At 41.2% G+C, this 20,288-nt stretch overlaps 1 protein-coding gene across 2 annotated transcripts in view; it reads right to left on the minus strand.

Moving 5' to 3' along the window:
- Positions 1–10,125, minus strand: part of HOOK1 (hook microtubule tethering protein 1) — a 28,317-nt gene extending 18,192 nt beyond the window's left edge. The window contains exons 1-6 of one of the 2 annotated variants that reach the window (XM_075759255.1): positions 9,931–10,125; positions 4,691–4,776; positions 2,998–3,070; positions 2,627–2,677; positions 1,035–1,167; positions 55–122 (exon numbers count right to left, since the gene is read on the minus strand). In XM_075759255.1, coding sequence (XP_075615370.1) covers positions 55–122; positions 1,035–1,167; positions 2,627–2,677; positions 2,998–3,070; positions 4,691–4,776; positions 9,931–9,981 — 462 coding nt within the window. In that variant the 5' untranslated portion in view covers positions 9,982–10,125. The remainder of the gene's footprint in view (positions 1–54; positions 123–1,034; positions 1,168–2,626; positions 2,678–2,997; positions 3,071–4,690; positions 4,777–9,930) is intronic. The other variant, XM_075759254.1, reaches the window with a different exon arrangement.
- Between the last annotated feature and the right edge of the window lie 10,163 nt (positions 10,126–20,288).

Here is a 20,288-nt window from a genome sequence, read left to right on the forward strand (position 1 = left end):
AATGGATATTCGGACTTCTCAACTGACAGCATTAGGTTATGAATTATTACTTACCTCTTGAATGGCCGTCATGACAACATGTTGAACAGACTCTTCAAGGGTCATGATATTTTGTATGTGTTCTGTGAAAAAGAATTTGTAGTGACATATGATAATGTTCATCTTAATGGCTTGAGTAACATGATATACCATTTGCAGAAAGATCCAAAAGAAACTATTCTCCATAAAGCTTCTTCAAAACAGCTTCTTTGTACAGAGCACTGCTGTTAACCAACAACATTATTATCCAGTATTATGGTAGATAAGCATAAGAGATTATAATCACTTAAGTGAACAAATTTACACTGTGCATAATAGAGCAAGGAAGTTTTAAGACATCCCTATTTACATGGTTCTTTTTTCATATTTCATACATACATAGACGTATGCATATACATAAGCTTTTCCAAAGAGTCAACAAGCTTGCAATTGGGTAAATAACTCTTAATGGAAAAGAGTAATTGCTAGCATCTTCATTCCCAGTGCAGCCTGATGGCTTACTTCCCAAACACTCTCTGATGCAGTCATTTCAGACTACCTAGGAATCACACCTATCCTACTAACAGAATCACATTGAGGATTCCTTAGCCATCAGAGCATTGAGCTCTGGTAGGGGGAGAGAAAAAAGCAACTAATTCAGTCTTGAGCCTCTGCAGATAAACAAAAGGCGATTTCTAATGTAAGTTTTTAGTTTAATTTGCTTGATTTGCATTTGAATAATAAGTTTTAGTACACATTTTAACAAGTATAATTAATCCATGCACAATTCAGACTTTTTTTTTAAACCTACTCTGAGCAAGGTTTGAGTTTTATTCACAGAAGTTTCTCATAGAATTTTCTGATTGTTAGGGAACTCCAGTTCCAGAACAGGCATGCGACATCTTAGCAACAGAGACTTTTTGGTATGTAAGAAAGAAAAGTTTCTACATCTCTTCCACCTTCACAATCACCTGAGGCAGTTTGCTGTTTGTTGAACAGATTAAGTTAGTGCGTACCTTGTTTCCTTTCACAGTTGACTGCACAACCTAAAATAAGCTGCAAAAGCCTGCCCAGTTCAGTGGGATCCGAGTTCTCGGATATCCGGTTTAAGTCTGGAATAAGCTCTTCTGAAATCTGCTGACCCAAGAACTGGGGGGGAAAAAACCAAACATGAAGAAAGTAGACTCCCACTTTTGTACAACATAAAAATCTGGTATCATGTAAGAAATCTGGACTCAGTAAGCCATCCAGAGAAAATCATCTATTAATAAATTTGTTACCATAAAACTTATGGAAGGGGAAGATTTTAAAAGTGGAGATACACACTAAAAATATTGCCTTATGAGAGAGTATATAGACAGAAGTACCAGATTAGAAAATCTAAAGAGGCCTAGATAAAGTAGATGTTCTTAACTCATTTGTTACAGGGCTTCATACATGAAACTCAGATGTCGCACACTATGCCTCTTGTACCAGCAAAGACCGTTCCAAATGTTAGCCTCCATCCCTCAGTGTGGATGCGTGTTTGGGGTAAGGGGTACTCGATCCACTGCTAGCCAACCACCTTTACCATACTTGGCACCTCAGATTTTTCTCTGAATAGATTTAAATTTAAAGTAGACAGCATTAAAAAATACATACAATCAACCTAGCAATTACTTAGTGCAATGAAGTTATGCCCTTTAAGAGCTCTATAAAATTTTTCTGGCAAAACCATAAGTTTTGAAAGTCTATTAACTGGGGGTTTAGTTAACTGACCACTTATACAGGAAAAAGCGACAGTAGTAAGTTGAAAGTTCTTGGGCTAGACCTCAAATATGAGAGAATTAATTTATTCTACCAACATAATAAAAAAAGGAATTAAAAGCACTTCCAAATTCAGTTGCTCCTTAATCCTTCCAAGTGCTTCTCATAAGCCTAATGAAGTTCTACTTACAGGTTTGTCAGAGAGCCTCAGTACTGGCAATACAGAAAGACTTTGCACTCGATATTGCAACTAAGCCCAGGTGAGACCAGGAAGCCATAAGATGATCTGGCAAGTTTTTCTATACCACACTCATTACATATGAGTAATGTAATCAGGCTCCATACAAAATTCAGCAATTTTTTTTCTTTTTCAATCCAAAATACAGCACCCTTTTATGGCTACCATACTCACCCCGTATGACAGAGAACAAACCATAATCATTATGACATCCAGGAGGATTCATAACTTATTTCCCAGTTTCCCAGTGAGTATTATAAAACCTAGACTAGGGCTGCAGAATTTGTCGTGTACAAAAGGATTACAATTTCACTAAACAAGAGCAAATATGAATGCACATACACGAGTCAACAGGATTCTGCAGCTCAGTCCTCATGACATTCACCTAGGCAATGACAGAGGCATGGCCTCCCAATTATACTCCAAGAGTTTATCTAAAATACACCTGCTCAAATTAATCTTATATTCAGTCAGGCCTCCCACTTAACCAAATAATTATCATATACTTCTTGCCAAAAAATTCCTTAAAATAAATTACTTTGCCAAGAAAAAAAAGGTAGGTAAAGGAAGACAATAATCATAACATTTAATGATTAGAACAACAAACTTGCTGCTTTGCCATACCTCATGATAGTAGTCCATAATTCCTTGCAGTATCTTCTTCAGATTACTGGACTAATTGTTGTACATGAAAGATAAGGTTACAGACTTTTATTAAAAATTCTTAATTTTGCTGAAATTAAATAATAATTTATAATAAAATGTTTACATAGCAGCTATACAAGAGAACCCTATAATGACAAGGGAAGAGAAATATTACAACAGAAAATCCCCATGCAACAATCCTGGAAGGCACGTAAACTATCAACAGAGAGTTCCAGTTCATTTAAAATAAAAAACCTAAAAAGTCTGAGCTTAATTCTGTGGTTTGTGGACTGCAAGATACCCTCAGGACAGACATGATATCCAACCCCACAAACTTCAGCATTGAATACCTTTATTCTCCAGTTGTCACCAACATCATCTTTAATGCGATTTAGCCAAGATGCATCAAACCAAGCAACATCTCTGAAACAAAATTAAATTATTAAACATCAGTAAGTACAGACTTAAATAAATAAGATACCAGATTCCCAGCATTAAATCATCAGCTGCTTGACTACAGTGTCTAATGAGGCATGAATTCCTGGAGACTGCAAGTTATACCAATGTCACAGGAAATTTCCATCTTGCTGGCTGCATTAAGACACCACCTTCCAGGGCAGGAAGAATTTCTGTACATGGTTGAGCTGGCTACAGCTAGGAACAAAAGGACGTGAAGGCCTTTGTCGTGCTGAATTTTTATACCCAACAAAGTGATCATAACGCTGTAAAGAAACATCCTCTTTTGACTAGTACTGACATTAAGTTTGGTACCTACTCTTCTACATTTGGATTTTCTAATTTACACTACAATTTGTCAAAGGCACTTATCAAGAAAAAAAACCCCATTTTAAATTACCAGCATTTCTTATTTTTTGTATGTCTTTGGTTCCCCTAGGCAGAATTATATTCACTTTGACAGCATAAACAAGGATGAGGGATGAGTTGATGGGAGGGTGTTTACACACACTGAGCTGCCAAGCAGTACAATCACAGCATATCTAACAATACCTTAACTTCTACACTACACTGTTTATTCAGTGGTCTCAAAGCATCTAATAAAAGACAATTATTATCCTCACTCGCATATCAAACAACTTGTTGTAAAGAATTTTGCCCAAAGCCTGTGGTAGCCTAGTACCACAAACACATGGGAAGCGACCCTCAGCGAATCTTTGCTAGGGAATCCTAAATCAATTTTTGCTGTGCCCCAGGAAAAGGGTGAGCTCTGTCTTTACACAGCACACTTAATCTTTTCAAGCAGACAGGGAGGTTTCTGGCTTTCGTTTTTTTGGGGGTTCTTTTGTTGGTAGTGATGGTGTTGGGGGTTTTAAGTAATTTCTTAGTAATCAAAAATATAGTTTGAGCAGGAGATGGTAATTCAGATGTCTTTATTATCTGAGCCAACTGCAACAATAAAATCGCAGTGATGACTTGTAGCATCATACTCTTTCAATAAAAGACTTGTGTTACAACCCTCTGAAGTAATTGCAAATTTCAAAACTAGTGTGTCACTCAAGCCAGTATCATTAGTCATCATATCAATAAAATAGGAATTATTTTGCTTTTGATTAGCAAACTATTATTTTTAATAATAAAATTGCCATTGAAGTTTCACAATTCTTTTTTCTCCACACAAATAGTAAGTTATCATTTAAACCCTAGAAATTAAATCTAAATCAATTGAGCAATCCCAAGAATAAGAAAGCACAGAGACATGCCTTTTGAACTTTTAGTTCCTCGTTCCAAAAAGGAACATGTTGCCTGAAGCATGGCTATCCATGGAAATAGTGTTGATGGGAAAAGCGAAAAAGATTGTATCATTCTTGCCCAGTTACTCTTAACCTTATCATCACCTTCCCCATCCTATCATATCACTATTCAACTATTATATCATCCCCAAAACAACAATACAAAGGCATGTTTTATCTTCTGCTATAAACTGTCTGCTCTTAAGTTTCTGTCTAATTTAAAACCAACTATGTATGTCAAACAAAACCCTCAAGAAATTCAATACCTCTTCTTTGAACTTAAGTATCAACTTACATTTGGTGAAGTACCTGCGCCATGGCAACCCCATTAGTCAAGTCCTGAACATTTCTGCAAGGTGCAGCAGTATTGAATGTCTGCAACTAAAATAGGGAAAAACATTGTTTCTCACTCAGAAGACAGAAGGACAGGAAATTAGTTATCATTTTCATTTTCCTCTTTAAGGCATAAGAATTTATCAAGATGTCTTTCTACTTGAGGCAGCTGAAACCCTTTCTGAATAATGCAGTTTTTATCCCAATTATCTCAATACTTGTGACTGTTGATCATGACTAGTAGCTTAAAAAGTTAGTACTACCATGCTTTGCTTTTTCATGCTAGTCCTTCTATTGTCAATCAGATTATGGAACACTATCTTGGGAAACTAAAGTCATATTTATCCATCCCTCAAATTATGTTGCAGTGCTTAGTTCTGCACACATAACTACCTAAACAAGAAATGGCATCAGAACAATGGGTGAAAATAGAGGGGGGAAAAAAATTCCACTTTTTTTAATACAAGCATTTAGTAATGGAAGTCATGACACCAATACAGACCCCTGAAATTATTTCGGGGTTAAAAATGGAAGGGAGAAAATTATGCAAAAATAGTGGAAAAGACTTTTGTCAGAGCTATTGCACACTTTAAGGATATGAAGATAGCCGAAAAGTACTGAACCATTTCAAGTCCTGTGGGCTGGCAACTTATTTCCTTGCAATTCAGAAACTCCAAAATTACTCTAAAGATGTTCCTATTTGAATACACAACTTCAAAATACTGCTATAAATTCAAGAAAATTTACTATAACTTGAAGTTATGTATCAGTCGCCTTCTCCAGGAGCTCAGGTCTATCGACCTCTACCATACCCATTCTCCTCCCACTCTGTCTTTCCCAGGACCAACAGTCCTCATCTATTCAGCCAATTCTCATACGGAAGCTCTTCCAAACTTCCCATGAGAACGGTCATTTTTTCCTCTTCATTTTCTGGTTTTCCTGCATTTAAGATCACTAGGATGGGATTACCTCCATGTTAAAAATGTTTCCCTGTTTTGGATATTGTGTCTTTTTCTAAACTATCCCCAAGCTTATAGCTAACATTTTGACAAAATTGGCTATTGTAATTGCAATGTTTCATTCCCCAAAAACCAATCAGCTCAGAACTAACTATTCTAGGCAAGACAGCTGTTTCCACACACGTCAGTTCATCACATAGTTACTCAGGAAAATAAGAGCTCATCAGCAATTCTTTTAAGTTCAGCCTTCTTTACAATGATGAATAAAATAGAAAGGAGAAAGTTTGCTGTTAAAAGATATATATGTGGAATAGAAGCAAGAATACATCCTTCTAATCTCTGTCCACTGCAAAAATTGACTTCTTAAACTTACTATGTTTACAATGTCCTAAATTACCTGTCCATCTCTGAGAGGTATTTCCCAAACATCCCATGAAAGTTAAGCATCTTCCAAGGCCACTGGTGAATGACCTTGTCAAGTGTATTTGGGAAACGGAGCTACTTGGACCAGAGTGGTAGAAAAAGCAGAGTTTCTGACTGTGAGAATTTGAGGCAGTTATCGTCTATAAAGAGTGACTGTATACTCTGAATATTTGTTTGCTTCCTTTAAAAAGAGTCTAATCAAGCCAAGAAGAGAAAAATAGGCAAAGCAAAGGTTTGGGGTTTTTTTAATTTGTTTTTCAATTTAAAAAGGGTGCGGTTTTTTTTTTTTTAAATCCTGTATTACCACAAGTGAGAAGTCAGTAATCCCTGGTTGGTTACATAAAAGATTAAGTAGAACACCACAAACTGAAGCAGCTGTGATTGACAGCACTGGTTTCTAATACTACTACAGCCTTAATGCCAATGCAAAAACAGGCACACAAGCTTGCGAGTCAAGACTGAGCATGCCAGAATTTAGAGTTTTATGGCACAATATCGTGATGCTGCCATTTGGATATTGTAAACCAAAGAAATTGCTGCTACCATTTCACCCAAGCCTGTTAGAGCAGGTAAACAAAGCCTTAAAAACACTGTGACGTACAACACAGCCTCATGTACGCCAGTATCTCCCAGAATAGAAACAGCTAATTAAAATTTAGCAAAAAGCAGGACTGAGAGTCCTAGTTTCCCCATATATTTAGAAGGTACATCAGCACCTAGAAATAATATGAGAGTAGAAGTATTAACTATGGATTCTCCAAACCCCATGCCAGCCCAATCATTTCATCAGAACAGATTTTTACTGTACTTGCAAGACCAGTGAAAGTAGTAGGCATGGGGAGGAGGTTGGTAGAAGCAGCCATGGACTTCAAGACTGTAGCAGTACTCTTTTCTTTTTTCCCCCAAATTTGATTATTTTTACTAAATATAGCTTCAAGGACATGCTGCAATCCATTTCATGAGTCTAGCTTAAATGCACCCTGCCACTTGCTGCTACAAGAGAAGCAAGTAATTTTCTCTCAGACATACAGCTATTATGATCACGATATGTATCTGGAAATGTAGTTTTGTAGCATGTAACACTTAATGCCTTTTCTCTGGATCTGCTGAAGGCTCTACCACCAAACAGCTGTAGATGAAACGAGAGTGTTCATATTACCCAGCAGAAATCCATCCATCCAACACTTGGGAAGGTATGCCCTCAATTTCATCCAGATGATGTAGGGTTGAGGTTCTCCATTTTATATCCAGATTATACACACGAGGGACAGAAGTTTGATAAAGAGATTTTAAAGTAACAATAAACATTCCCATTCTTAATCCCAGAATATTAATAGAATATCTAGGCCATTGGACAGGCTCAACATTACCAGTGCTGCCTAGTGCCAAACAAGGGTACATCTATTGTGGAGAAACCTTTCTGTTTAAGATGTTACCATACATCTAGTCTCTAGTTTGGAGACAAAGACAGAAGCAGCCTCAAAGCTGGACAATACCAAAAGACATTCAAGAAACCTTTGCTCTACTACAGTAAAGAAAACACCAATTGTAATGGCACCTAAACACAGAAGATATTACTGCATCGCTTGGCCTACCGTTGCTACTATTATCACTCCACTCCTACGCAGAGGCTGAAAATATTAAGGTTTACTTCACATATACTAACAGAAGTTTGTCTTTCTGACTTAGAAAATAGTTCCTGCAACAGACTTGCGAGTTCAATCTTAGCAGATACTACTTAAGTAAACTTTCCTTGGAAACTCATGCATATCTCCCCTATAATTTAATCCAACTCCATCATGTTTTTCCTGTAACATCCTCAAAACTTTAAATACAATGACACCTGGCTTGCAGAACCAATAGATAACATTTTTATTCATTTTTTCTTTCTTCTCTGGACAATTCATGCTTTCTAATACAGAATTTTCTAAAATAAACACACACAAGATCTGGCAGCAGAACACAGAAAATCATGATCATGTCTTCGCTATACTAATGAGTAAATAAATTAAGAAACCTTTAGCACCAGAGAGTTACAGAATCCTTTTCAGATATACAGCATTTCATTCTCCTCTCTGCAAATATGCTCAACTTCAGAAGATCGATTTTTTTTCTTGTTCAGACTGAAGGTCAAGTTGAAAGGATGTTTGAAACATATCTTAGTGTTAACAGTGGCTTTCTACTAAGTTGTAAACTAGGTCTGAGAAATAGGGTGTTAAATCTGAAAACATGCATCTGGCAATGCATCTGCTGAGTGTTGTATACAAAACCTGAACGCACAGAGCTGGATGTTCATTTACATAAACAACACCACACAAAGCTCTTTCAGTTTAAGGCTAGATAAAGTTCCTTCAGCATTCCCTTTAAGATTCATGATCTAATTACAGCTATGCACTATGATGATACCAAAAATGAAAATATCTTAAGCAGGAATTGTAGAAATTGTAAGAGTTCAGCACAGCTGAAAGACAGAGTTCAAGAATGCATTTGCTTAAGTTGCTTCACTGATTTATTCTGCAATTGAATAATGATGCAATTATTCCTAACTGACTACTGAGAAGAAAATACAGAGTTAAAGAATCCAAAAAAGAGAAAGAAAAGTACATACAGAAGATACCAACTCTAGAAAGGCAACAACTAGACAACTGAAATTCTTAAGACCAACAAAACATTGAAAACATATAAGGTCACTAAAAGCAAAATGGAGAAAGGAAAAGAAAGGAGGAAATTGGCTTCAGTGATTTATTACTCATCAAAATTTCTGAGCTGCCATATAGAACGTAAAAGGAACACCTACTCTAGTAGCTGTTGCTGTCACTTTTGCCAGTTTCATTCCTGGATCTCCACAATGCTTCTAAACCACTCCCTTCCCCGATTTACACTTCACACAGGTAAAACACCCGCTATTTCTAGAGAAACTCTTCATGCCAGGTAACTGTGGCCTTCTCTACCAAGATTTGATGTGAAATTCTATTTAGTAGAGCCCACTCTCACCAAAAACATTGCATCTGCAAGACCAGAATTACAGACAAGGAAGCTGAAGAAACTTGGAAAGAACAAGGGATTAAAAAAAACAAGCTTGATTGATGAACTGAACAAATAACGTGCTTCTTGCAGACATCGCACATTCAGGTGCACTGTGCCTGACTAATAATTGTTTTAACCAACTGAAAGCTGGTATGAAATGTTCTGAGGTTTCTGCTCCTGTGAACTCAATTCAAATTACTTGCATATATTTGTTATTATTGTTAATTACTGAGCAGTTTCCACATTGAAGCCACTGCTGAACCACTACTTGGGCCTATAGGATATTCAAAAGACCACAGCTACGCTTCAAGGGAGTTTGCAAGAACATTTTACCGGTTGTAAAAACACCTGTTTGCCATGCAGGCTCCATTACCGCAGCCATCCCTGTATCCCAACCGCCTCCAGCCTCTCCTCACTCGCCGCTTGGGCGGCTCTCCCGCCCCTCGGAGCACCTGACAGGAGCCCCAGCCAGCGGGCTGCTCGCCCCCCCCCCCCCCGGGGCGCAGAGGGCGTCCCCCCCCCGCCCGGGGCCGTCGCCCCCCGTCACCACGGCAACGGCGCGGGACCAACAGGTGCCTTCGTACCGCTCCCCGCCACCCCCGCGGCCCCGCAGGCGCGAAGCCGCCCGCCGCCGCGCTCCGGGGGCCTGACAGGAAAAGCCCCTCTCCGCCGGATAGGCCGCTGCTGCGCCCCCCCGCCGCCTCCTCCTCGGGAGAGTCCTCGGGGACAGCGAGAGCGCACCGCCGGCGGGCAGAGAGGAGCGCGGGTAGGAGGGACCCCCCGCCCCACTCACCCAAAGGATGAGGCTGTCACAGAGCAGGACGTCAGCCGGCTTCGCCTCCATGGCGGCGGCCTCTTCCCACCACCGGCCGCCCCCGCTCAGGGCGGCTGCGTAAACACCCGATGCACCGAGCGCGCTTACGCCCAGCACAGCTGACGTGACGGAAGAGCCCACCCCGCCCGCACACGTTCCGAACCGCGCCCACCTCCACGCGGGGGGCGGGCGTGTTGTCAAGACGTACACGTCAGCGCCCGCCCATGCCTTTAAACGCCGGGAGTGGCAGCGGGCGCGACCAATCACAGGGGAAGGGGTGTTGCTGTTCGCGCCAATCACGTGGCGTACTCCTTTAGGGGCGGGGCTGCGCCTCTGGGCGGCAGTTTCCCTCAGTGGCTCTAGCTGCAGCCTCAGCTCCCTGCGGCCCCCGGGACGGGGTGTGTGGGAAAAGCGGGGATGTGTCACCTACCCCTGGGGTGAAGCGTAGGCCGGGGAGTCACTGGGTACAGCCCCTACCTTCTCCTCCGGGCCTGAGAGCCCGCACAGGAGGCGCCGCTCTGTCCTAACATGGCGACCTCTTCCTCCCGCCTCTGGCGGAGCGGGCCGCGGCTGCCTCTCGGCTGTCGGAGCCGCTGCCACAGCCGCTGCCGGAGGCTGGGGACGGACGGTCCGTGGAGATCACGGGGTGAAGAGCTGCTGGCATGGTTCAGACTTACTGTGTCTAAGGTGTAGGTAGGTCAGTGTACCTGTGCCAGCCACAAATGTTGCTTTCAGAGCAGGGTACGGAATTGCTTAAAAAAATAACATTGTTGAAGGAGGCCAAAATAGCAATTCCTTCTTTTGGGGAGGCAAAGGATGGAAAGCATTTAAGCAGGGGACTGACAAGCCACCATTTTAACCCTTCTCCATGACATGCTCCTGCTCAGCAGCACAGGTGGTACTGAGAAGGGCTACGGCAGTTTCACCACTTTTTAATATTGTCTTTTTTTTTTTCTCAGCCTCAGAGGCTGTTGCTAGTACCACCCAAACCCCTCCCGTGTCTCACGGGCGGCAGTCGTCACCCCCCAGCGAGAGGGGTGAAGGAGGCCTGACAGCTCGGGGGCACTGCTGAACTGCTCCCCAGCAAGTCTTTCATCCACCTGGCAGCGCGTGGGGCATGCTGCCAGGTCTCTGCAGGCGGCCCTGTAATGATTGCCTGCACAGGCTGTCAAACAGCACCTGACAGGCCCGCTGCACGTTCTTTTTATCTTACGTATTTCACTACATGATACCTAAAACATAGGAGTACTTTTTTGTTTGCTTTTTTTTGATTCATAAAAAAAAAAAAACCCAAACAAAACAAAATTCTTTCACTTGCTTTCCTCTGTTGTATTTGTTTCATTGGGAAACCTGTTTTATTTGATCACATCTTGGGTATGCTTGGCTCAGGAACGTGTCTTCTGTAATACCCTGGGTTCAGACGCTCCAGAGAAAAGTCTAAGTACCTTATGCTAAGAAGATGCGATTACTCTGTCCCTCTGCTGTTTCAGCACAAGAACTTCAGTAACGTTTCTCTCCAACAGCCTCTTTTACTAATTGATTCCAACTGTTACTTTTTGTTAGCTGGTTCTGTTTTAATCAAGATTCTTACATTGCCCGTTGTTAGCAGAATACGCAGAATAGCATTAAACACATCAGTGGGATAACCTAATAGTGGACTGAGTAATAGCTGTTATGGTCATCATATACTTTTTTTGCTATTCTACTTCAAGATACATGCTTGAATTCTCTGTTACTGAGTCTACTTTTACGCATAGAGATTAGACGAAGTGGACAGTATTTACATAACTATTTCCCACCAAGGTGCTGTCCAGAAGTGATAAAGCCTCAAGAGTGGTCTTGGATTTCTGGAAAGCTTTTGAGTGTTTCCTTCACCAGAGGTTCTTAAAGAGATTTGGTTGCCATTGAAGATTATGGAAAATCCTTATTAAAAATAGAATAAGGAATAAAAGGTTTTTTACAGTAAAATCCCGCAGAGTTCTGTACTAGGATTTGTATAGTTGAATAGGCTCATTGTAGTTGTTTTTATATTTTTCCTCTTTTATAATTTCTGTTATCTTTTGTTAATTTTTGCTTTACTGCTCTTCATTTCCTCACTGTTTCTCCTTTCTGATATTTTATGTCCTTTCCCTTCTTGGGAAGTACCACATCTTAACATCTGTCACTTCCTACCAAACTTTACCCATTTTCCTCCGACCCATTTCACAGAAACATGTAAATCTGCATTTCACCTTTGTCATTTCACATGTGCTTTATCTGCAGATTCAACCTCTTGCTGTCTTTATAGAGTTTCTACAGGCAGCTCCTCTTTCCTGGGCTTATGCCACATAAGCCAGGGAGCAGCAAAAGACAGCTGCTTTCCAGGAAATGTGGAACTAAGGGCGAGAACGCAGCCCACAGGGCAGGGGCTTCAGCAGCCAGGGCCCCATCCCACAGTATGTGAGCAAGGCAGGTCCAGGCACATTTAACCCTGAGTTCAGGTGGTCAGGGAAGTTCATGGTGATGAGGCAACTACAAAGTAAAGCCCAGAAGGCAATCTGCTGGTCAGGGTCAGGCCCAGCAAGGTTAATCAGATTCAGGCACAGTCCCATGATCGTCGGGCAGGTGCACAGTGACAAGACAGTTCTGAGGTCAAGCTGGGAATTCAGTCCACAGGTCAGAGTCCAAATCAGTAGAGTCCTTGGCCAGGCACAGACATGGCCGTGACTCAGCTGAAGGCTGAGGGCTGAGCTTAGAGTGGCTCATGGGTTGAGAATGTGGGTGGAGGCACCAGGTAAAGCCATAAAGGCCCATTAGTGCACGCAGGGCCCTGACAACATTGCTTCAGGGGGTCATCTTCCACACATGCAAAAAATACTGCAGAGAACAGTTTTACACTAAAGAGCTATACAGTGCAGACAGGAGGGAAGGGTGGGGCATAATCAGATCTAGCCAAGGCCTAATACCTCCATTTCAGGGTTGCTCCTCGTTCAAAAGCATCTAGAAATTATTATTCATAAGGATTGCCTATGCTGGAAAGGTGTTACAGATTGTAGATAGTGCAGAGAGGCTGGCTGAGATCTGTGGGAGAGGCACTCATCTGAAATAAAAGGCAGGCTGTACAGGTTTGGTAATCTGGGATTATGTCAGATGAGATTGGCTCACCTATGGGCTCCTGGCTGTTGCATCCATGTCAAATGGCTGACTGAATGATTTGGGTGCTCACCCAGATAAGCCAGTATTAGCACACAGCAAGGATCTTTCTGAGGAACGTTACACTTACGGCATGCCGAGTTCTACAGAGAATGACAATACAAATATATGTGGAAATCTGTGCAGCTATTTTACATCTTCCAAATTGCAGCTACACAGGGGCACATCAGGAACACCACAGCACTGGCAAGCTGCGCGTGGAGTTCAGCTGTGGGGCAGAGGAAGCAGTAACAAAGGGAAGCCTTGTAAGTTATGTAGAATAAGGTAGGGTTTTTTTTATTTTTTATTCCTGGCTGAAAATTTCTTCATGAACTGTAGCTCACGTGAATGTCTGTTAGCAAATTCTGGTTTTGTGCCAAAGATTATGACATATTGACGTTCTAGAAACAGGGAAGACTAGCTTGGCACCTCATACCAGGACTGCGGTTCAATCTCCTGATGTCTAATGTTCACTGTTATTACATTTTAAAGCCAGATTAAATTACTTCTCAGAATAGGAATTCACTTAAAATGTGTTCACTCTTTCTGATAGCGTGTCCTTTGCCTTCTTGACAAAGCATCTGACAATCTCTCAGTAAGGGTTGTCTACCTTAGCAAAAAAGAACAATGGCATCTGCTGCAATAATTTAAATTGCTAGGCTTAAAAATAAAATTACTCCTAAGGGTGGTTTTTTATTATTATTTTCAATGGGACTTACATTATTATATCCAGTGATATGAACAATGTTTAGTTCAGACATTACTTGGTGGATTGCTCAAGAAAGCCCCATATCCAGACACTTGAGTTTTCCTGTACCTTGTGTGACAGATGTGCATGTCTCCTGTAGTTTAAAAACATTATTCTTCTTGTTGGAAAATCCTCACTTGCAGGACTACAACTAAAAGGGATTTTTCTAAGCACTTGGGAACAAAGACATCAGAATGTAAAAATACTGAACAGTGACACTTGGTGGTTAGTTATGTAACTAAGTTGCACATTTCTCCTCATTAGAATATATGAGATGAAAAATGATCCTCAGCTTTTCCATCACATTTTGTAGCTTGGCTGATACGATTTATGGAAGTCTGCACTTCCCGAGCATTTACAAAAGCTTTAGAAACATCAAATAAGCCTCATGATGCTCTGTGGGGCTGAGGCATATTTGCATTTTTCAGATGCAATAACTAGAAACTAACCAATTACCAAAATATGTGCAGTTAATTATTAGGCAATACAAACTGATTTTATACCTGCTGTATTCCCTAGGCCACATGTCCCTTCACATCCTGTCATAGTCTCTTATTATCTTCCTGGCACATAGACTCCTGCTTCCTTTTGAATTAAGCTCTGTCTGTATTGGAAGTTACATATTTTCATGAAAAAGGCATTGGCTATCTGTTTGTTCCCCAAATGTGGCCAATTTAGAAGTTACTATAATCAAATAAAGATCATTCAGCATAACTGAACACCTAAAAATCATAAAATAGAAGAAAAAAACCCCCACATCATGATTCTAACGTGAACTCACGTTATTTGACTGGCTCAAGATTATCAGTACCTTGCCGGTCTCGTGCAGGCTTGTGTTTCCTGATTGCACAAGAGACAGACCAGGTTTCCAAAAACTGCAGGTCACTAGCACTCATGGTCTTGTGATTACTGCGTTACCCCCAGGGCCTGATCGCCCCTTACAGTTACCCAAGACACCTGTGTCAGCTGTAAGAGTCATACCAATCCATTGCTTACTCCATTCAGGTGTAAGAAGGTCCGGGTGGGGGGGGAACAGCTTATTTCATTATTGCTTTCCAATCTTACCATCAATTGCATTTTACAAGAGTAGCAACTCGCAGAGCAAGGATGGTTGAGGTACGGAGAAAAACCTTACCATGATCTGAAAAGGAGCTGTTTGGGCACATGATGCTGGCTTACCTCCTCACTTCTGAGAAAAACAGCTTGAGGAGATAAAAACAGGAACAGTAAAAAGAGACATTCCTGATGGCTGAAATACTACTGGGATAGCTGACCATTTCACAGTGTTTCAGGTCTATGCCCTTGTATGATTTTTGGTGAGGGCAGGAGGTACTGTTGGTGGTGGTTTAGGCAGGGGTGCGGGGAATGGGATGATATAGGGTATATGGAGTATGTCTATACTGCATAGTTAGCCAACACAACTGACTACTGTGCTCTGTCAATGTGTCTCCTGTGTTTGAAGGAGATCCCATTGCTTTTTCTCTGAAGATGCTCTAGGGTACTTTCCAAGTCAATTATGCCCTGAGGGAAATGGGAGCAATGTCATGATGATGAATGTAAAATTTTTCACTATGTAACTGAAGTATCTATTTTGTAAAATATTCTGAAATACTTTGGCTGTTATAGGAGATGAAAGTCACTATGATCCATTCATTATCGAAAGAGTAGATGTGGTGGGTTGACCCTGGCTGGGGGCCAGGTGCCCACCAGAGCCACTCTATCACTCCCCTCATTCACTAGACGGGGAGAAAAAGTATAATGAAAAGCTTATGGGTCGAGGTAAGGACAGGGAGAGATCACTCACTAGTTATCATCACGAGCAAAACAGACCGAACTTAGAGAGGAAATTCATCTTATTTATTACTAAGCAAAACAGAGTAGAGGAAAGAGAAATAAAACCAAATTTTAAAACACCTCCCCCCACCCCTCCCATCTTCCTGGGCTCAACTTCACTCCCAGTTTCAACCTCCGCCCCCCCCAGCAGCACAGGGGGACGGAGGTTACGGTCAGTTCATCACATGTTGTTTCTGCTGCTTCTTCCTCCTCAGGGTGAGGACTCCTCTCATCATTCCCCTGCTCCAGCATGCAGTCCCTCTCATGGGAGACAGTCCTTCACGAACTTCTCCAACGTGAGTCCTTCCCACGGGCTACAGTCCTTCATGAACTGCTCCAGCGTGGGTCTTTTCCACAGGGTGCAGGCCTTCAGGAGCAAACTGCTCCAGCATGGGTCTTTTCCACAGGGTGCAGGCCTTCAGGAGCAAACTGCTCCAGCGTGGGTCCCCCACAGGGTCACAAGTCCTGCCAGCAAACCTGCTCTGGCATGGGCTCCTCTCTCCACGGGTCCTGCCAGGAGCTTACTCCAGCGTGGGCTTCCCACGGGCCACAACCTCCTTCAGGTGCCTCCACCTGCTCCAGCGTGGGGTCGTCCACGGGCTGCAGGTGGAATCTCTACACCCCCTCATCCTCCCTCCATGGGCTGCAGGGGGACAGCCTGCCTCACCATGGTCTTCACCACGGGCTGCAGGGGGATCTCTGCTCTGGCGCCTGGAGCACCTCCTGCCCCTCCTTCTGCACTGACCTTGGTGTCTACAGAGTTTCTTACATCTTCTCACTCCTCTCTCCGGCTGCAAAAGCTCTCTCTAACTGTTTTTCTCTTTCTTAAATATGTTATCACAGAGGCGCTGATTGGCTTGGCCTTGGCCAGCGGCGGGTCCGTCTTGGAGCCGGCTGGCATTGGCTCTATCAGACACAGGGGAAGCTTCTAGCAGCTTCTCACAGAAGCCACCCCTGTAGCCCCCCCCCACTACCAAAACCTTGCCACGCAAACCCAACACAATAGGAATTCTGGATATTTTGTATATTAATTCTGAAAAGGAAAACCTTGTATGAGAGTATATTCATCGAAGGAGTCTTTTATTCAGGCTTTTCTGAAAGGTGGAAATATTTTCACATGGAATAAGCATCTTTCAAGTATTTTCGTATTAGATGGAAATACTTTCATCACTTGAGGCCCTTCTTGGAAGTCATTCAACTATGAGAACACTTGTTTTTAATAAAAGACTGTTTAAGCCAGTGGGATTCCTGGAATTCCTGAGCAGTTTATTCTCTTCTTTACACTTTCCTTAGCACATCTTAACTCAATGAACATTTTCTTTGATCCACACAGACTTAATGGTGGTAAGAAACAGCCATCTCATTAAAACTATGAAGGCTTGGACTGGCATTTCTACTCTGTCTTACAATGAAGTTAGTTTTGACTGGAGTAATCTCTGGGGTCGTTGGCTACAAACTTTGAGGTATAGTTATTTTAGCCCATGTGATACAGTGAGTTTATATAGAGTACAACTACATCTACACCTGTTACAGAGAATAATAATATTTAGTTTATTATAGTAGTTTCAGAAAAAAATAGCAAGTACTTTTACAAATACTGATTAAGGTTTATCCTATGTCAGTGAAGTAGACATTGATAAAGTGAAACATGTTACTTTAACAATATTGCTAACATGAGCTATGCAGTTCACATTTTATTACAGAAAATACTAAATTGCAATAGGACTCTATTGGTAATCTAATCCCTAAGACAAATAAACAAAACCTCGTAGGGTTTCCGTAGCCAGTTATTTATTAGAGAAAGAAGAGATGGGTAAAGGAGCTGACTGGACAGAGAGGCTGCTCAGACTTGATTTGAAGCAATTGTTAAGTTACTTGCCTTAGTACTCTTCAGAGCCACAGGGTCTGCAGAGATGTGGCTTCTTTTTAAATTATCTATGCGAGTGTCTCTGGCCAGTCCATTGTCTACATTCTCCTGGGGAAAGGAAATTCACTTTGCAGGATCAAAAAGAAAAAGACAAGATGGACTGTATGAGGACTACCTTACCTGGTCACTCCTTAAAGAACTAGAAAAGATGAATGCAGAGAATGACAGAGTATCTCTACTTCAGTATAATGTAATTCCCGGGGGGGGGGGGGGGGGGGGTGTGTAAGAGAAAAGGGGGAAATAACGCCACAGAGCCAAAAGTTGTGATATCTCATTAAATTCAATAAAAAGCTATACTGGAAACAAAGTAGGTCAGAGGTGGAAAACTAACTGCCTACATTTATAAAAAAGATTGTGACTAGATCTTTGTAGTTGTACCTTTCGGCTTCATACAGCAGGAGAATAAATGGTTAACATCTTTAAGGAATGATCTACCTTGATTATCCTAGGGAAATATCTCAGAATAGGGAACTTTTATGAACAATGACTTGAGCAAGATAAAATATGTACACCTTTATGACATCATTTCTCCTCAACAAGACCTCCCTTTGTCACTGTAACCCTCCCTCCTAGCACACTCTCTTGCTGCCTCGGTTGTTTCTCTAACATTTGTCAACCTCGTATCTATGCTTTTCTATTTCTGGCTTTTTGTTTACTTTCGCACAGATATCTGCACTTCTATTTTGGTACTCTTATCTTTTTTTCAGTGAACAAGGTCACAAGTGAAAGTGGGCTTTAGCAATTCCAGTATTAGCTAGCTGACATTAACTGACATCATGGAACTGCTTGCACTGTCATGGTAGTAGCTCCTGGCTTTACAAGTTCACATGTATTACATGTCTCATATACAATTTCAGTTGGTGCCAGTAACAAAAAAATTCAGTACTGGGATATGAACCATGACAGCAATGTATTTGTCGCAAACAAATCCACATTCACACTTTCAAATCCTGTTTCCACAGGTGCGTTGAAAAGGCAGGGCAATGTATTCCTTTCTCAACATCTATAAGTTGGTGTGAAAAAATTACTAAAAGATGTGTTTTTAAAAGGAGTGTTTAAATAGTATTCTCTAGTTGAAGAAGAAAAGTCTGTGTTCAAAAACAGAAACACTAGATGAAAATGTCATAGCTATCACTTGCTACTAAGTAACACAGAAATATCTAAACCCCAACCATAACTGAACAGAGTAGAATAGCTACAGGTACGTAAAGCATAAGATGAATTGTTCTGATACCGCAACATTTATTTGTTGAATAAGCAAGTTAGTATGCACCTGTCAAAACTGAGTTCAGATTTCCCATCCTTTTTATATCAATATTTTTCTTTGAAAATAAGCTTCAATTTGCCTAAAAGTTTTGAACAAATTTTCTTTCATATTTTAAGGTTCTCTTGATATAGCATATTCTGAAGAGTGAAAGCCAACTCCTACAGCAGGGGGGTCGAGCCTCTTTTTAACAGATTGCTCACTCTAAGCAGTGCCAGGCAGGTTACAATTATTTTTATTGGCATTTATAACAAAATTACATTTTGCACTTGCATAATTTTTTAGGATAAAAGTTACAATTGTCTGATTTTACTAGCTGTTCACTTATGTTTCCATTTAGAGAGATTTTTCTCTTGCTTTCCTGATGCTCTTCACTGACAGTTGCTCTGACATGTTTTGCTTTTGCATAGGAACCAGGTTCACAGTGTTCTGATAGCTCAGCTACTCATTTTAGCAGAACACTGTGAAGCCTGCCTACATATCCAGCAGCCAGCAGCCACCACTCTTACATCCCAGGATGGAATTAGGTCACAGCTGGGACACGCTGAGAGCTCATAATGCAAAACTCCATCTCAGCCGAAAACCCCTTGCTTTGTGTCAAACGCCGTTACGTAGGTTCTGCTCCAAAACAGTGCCAAGAGGTGTTACTTCACATCTTTATGCTTCTCAATCCCATCTTTATACTTCTTAGGCCAAATTTTTGGCCAGGTAGGCTTTTGTCAAGTAGAATAAGAAACTTTATTTGTAAAATTGGGAATTAATAATGCAATAATACGACTGGTTGGCATTTGATGGGATTATTTGACTATGCAAAATAACTCAGGCAGGTTAAGTGTTTGCCAGCTCAAACTCCAAAGCCAAAACTTATTATCAGTAAACAGTATTACTTGCACTGTAGTTGTGCTTTAAGGCCTCAACTAAAGATCTAGCACCAAAAAAGCCCAACCCACAATGAGACAAAATGGATCAGAAAAGCAACTTGCAAGCATGTATTGGGGCCAAAAAAGCAAAACAATAGGAATGACTGGCCTTGGGCAATCATGTTTTTACTGATTTAACATATAGATTCATAGAAGTTTAAGAGATTTGTCTTGCGGCCCTTATCCTTCTCAAAATATTCTGGAGCCATGTGATGGGAACCTTGCTGTTTTTTAGCATCTTTCTCTGGCAGATAGGTATGGTCAAATTCAAGAAGTTAAGCCTAATAAAAATCTCAGTTTCCCCATTAAAGACTTGCCACTGATTAAAGTGCAAGAAGACTGCAGATTCCCGGCTGTCCTGCATCTAGCTGTGCCTGGGGGAAGGGGAAAGTGCTTTGAACCATGATGGTAACTGAGCAATAACAGGTTTAGAGTGACATAAAAAAATCGACCTAAAATCCTGCGTATTGAAAC

This window comes from Balearica regulorum, chromosome 8, assembly GCF_011004875.1.
Source record: "Balearica regulorum gibbericeps isolate bBalReg1 chromosome 8, bBalReg1.pri, whole genome shotgun sequence".
Classification (NCBI taxonomy): domain Eukaryota; kingdom Metazoa; phylum Chordata; class Aves; order Gruiformes; family Gruidae; genus Balearica; species Balearica regulorum.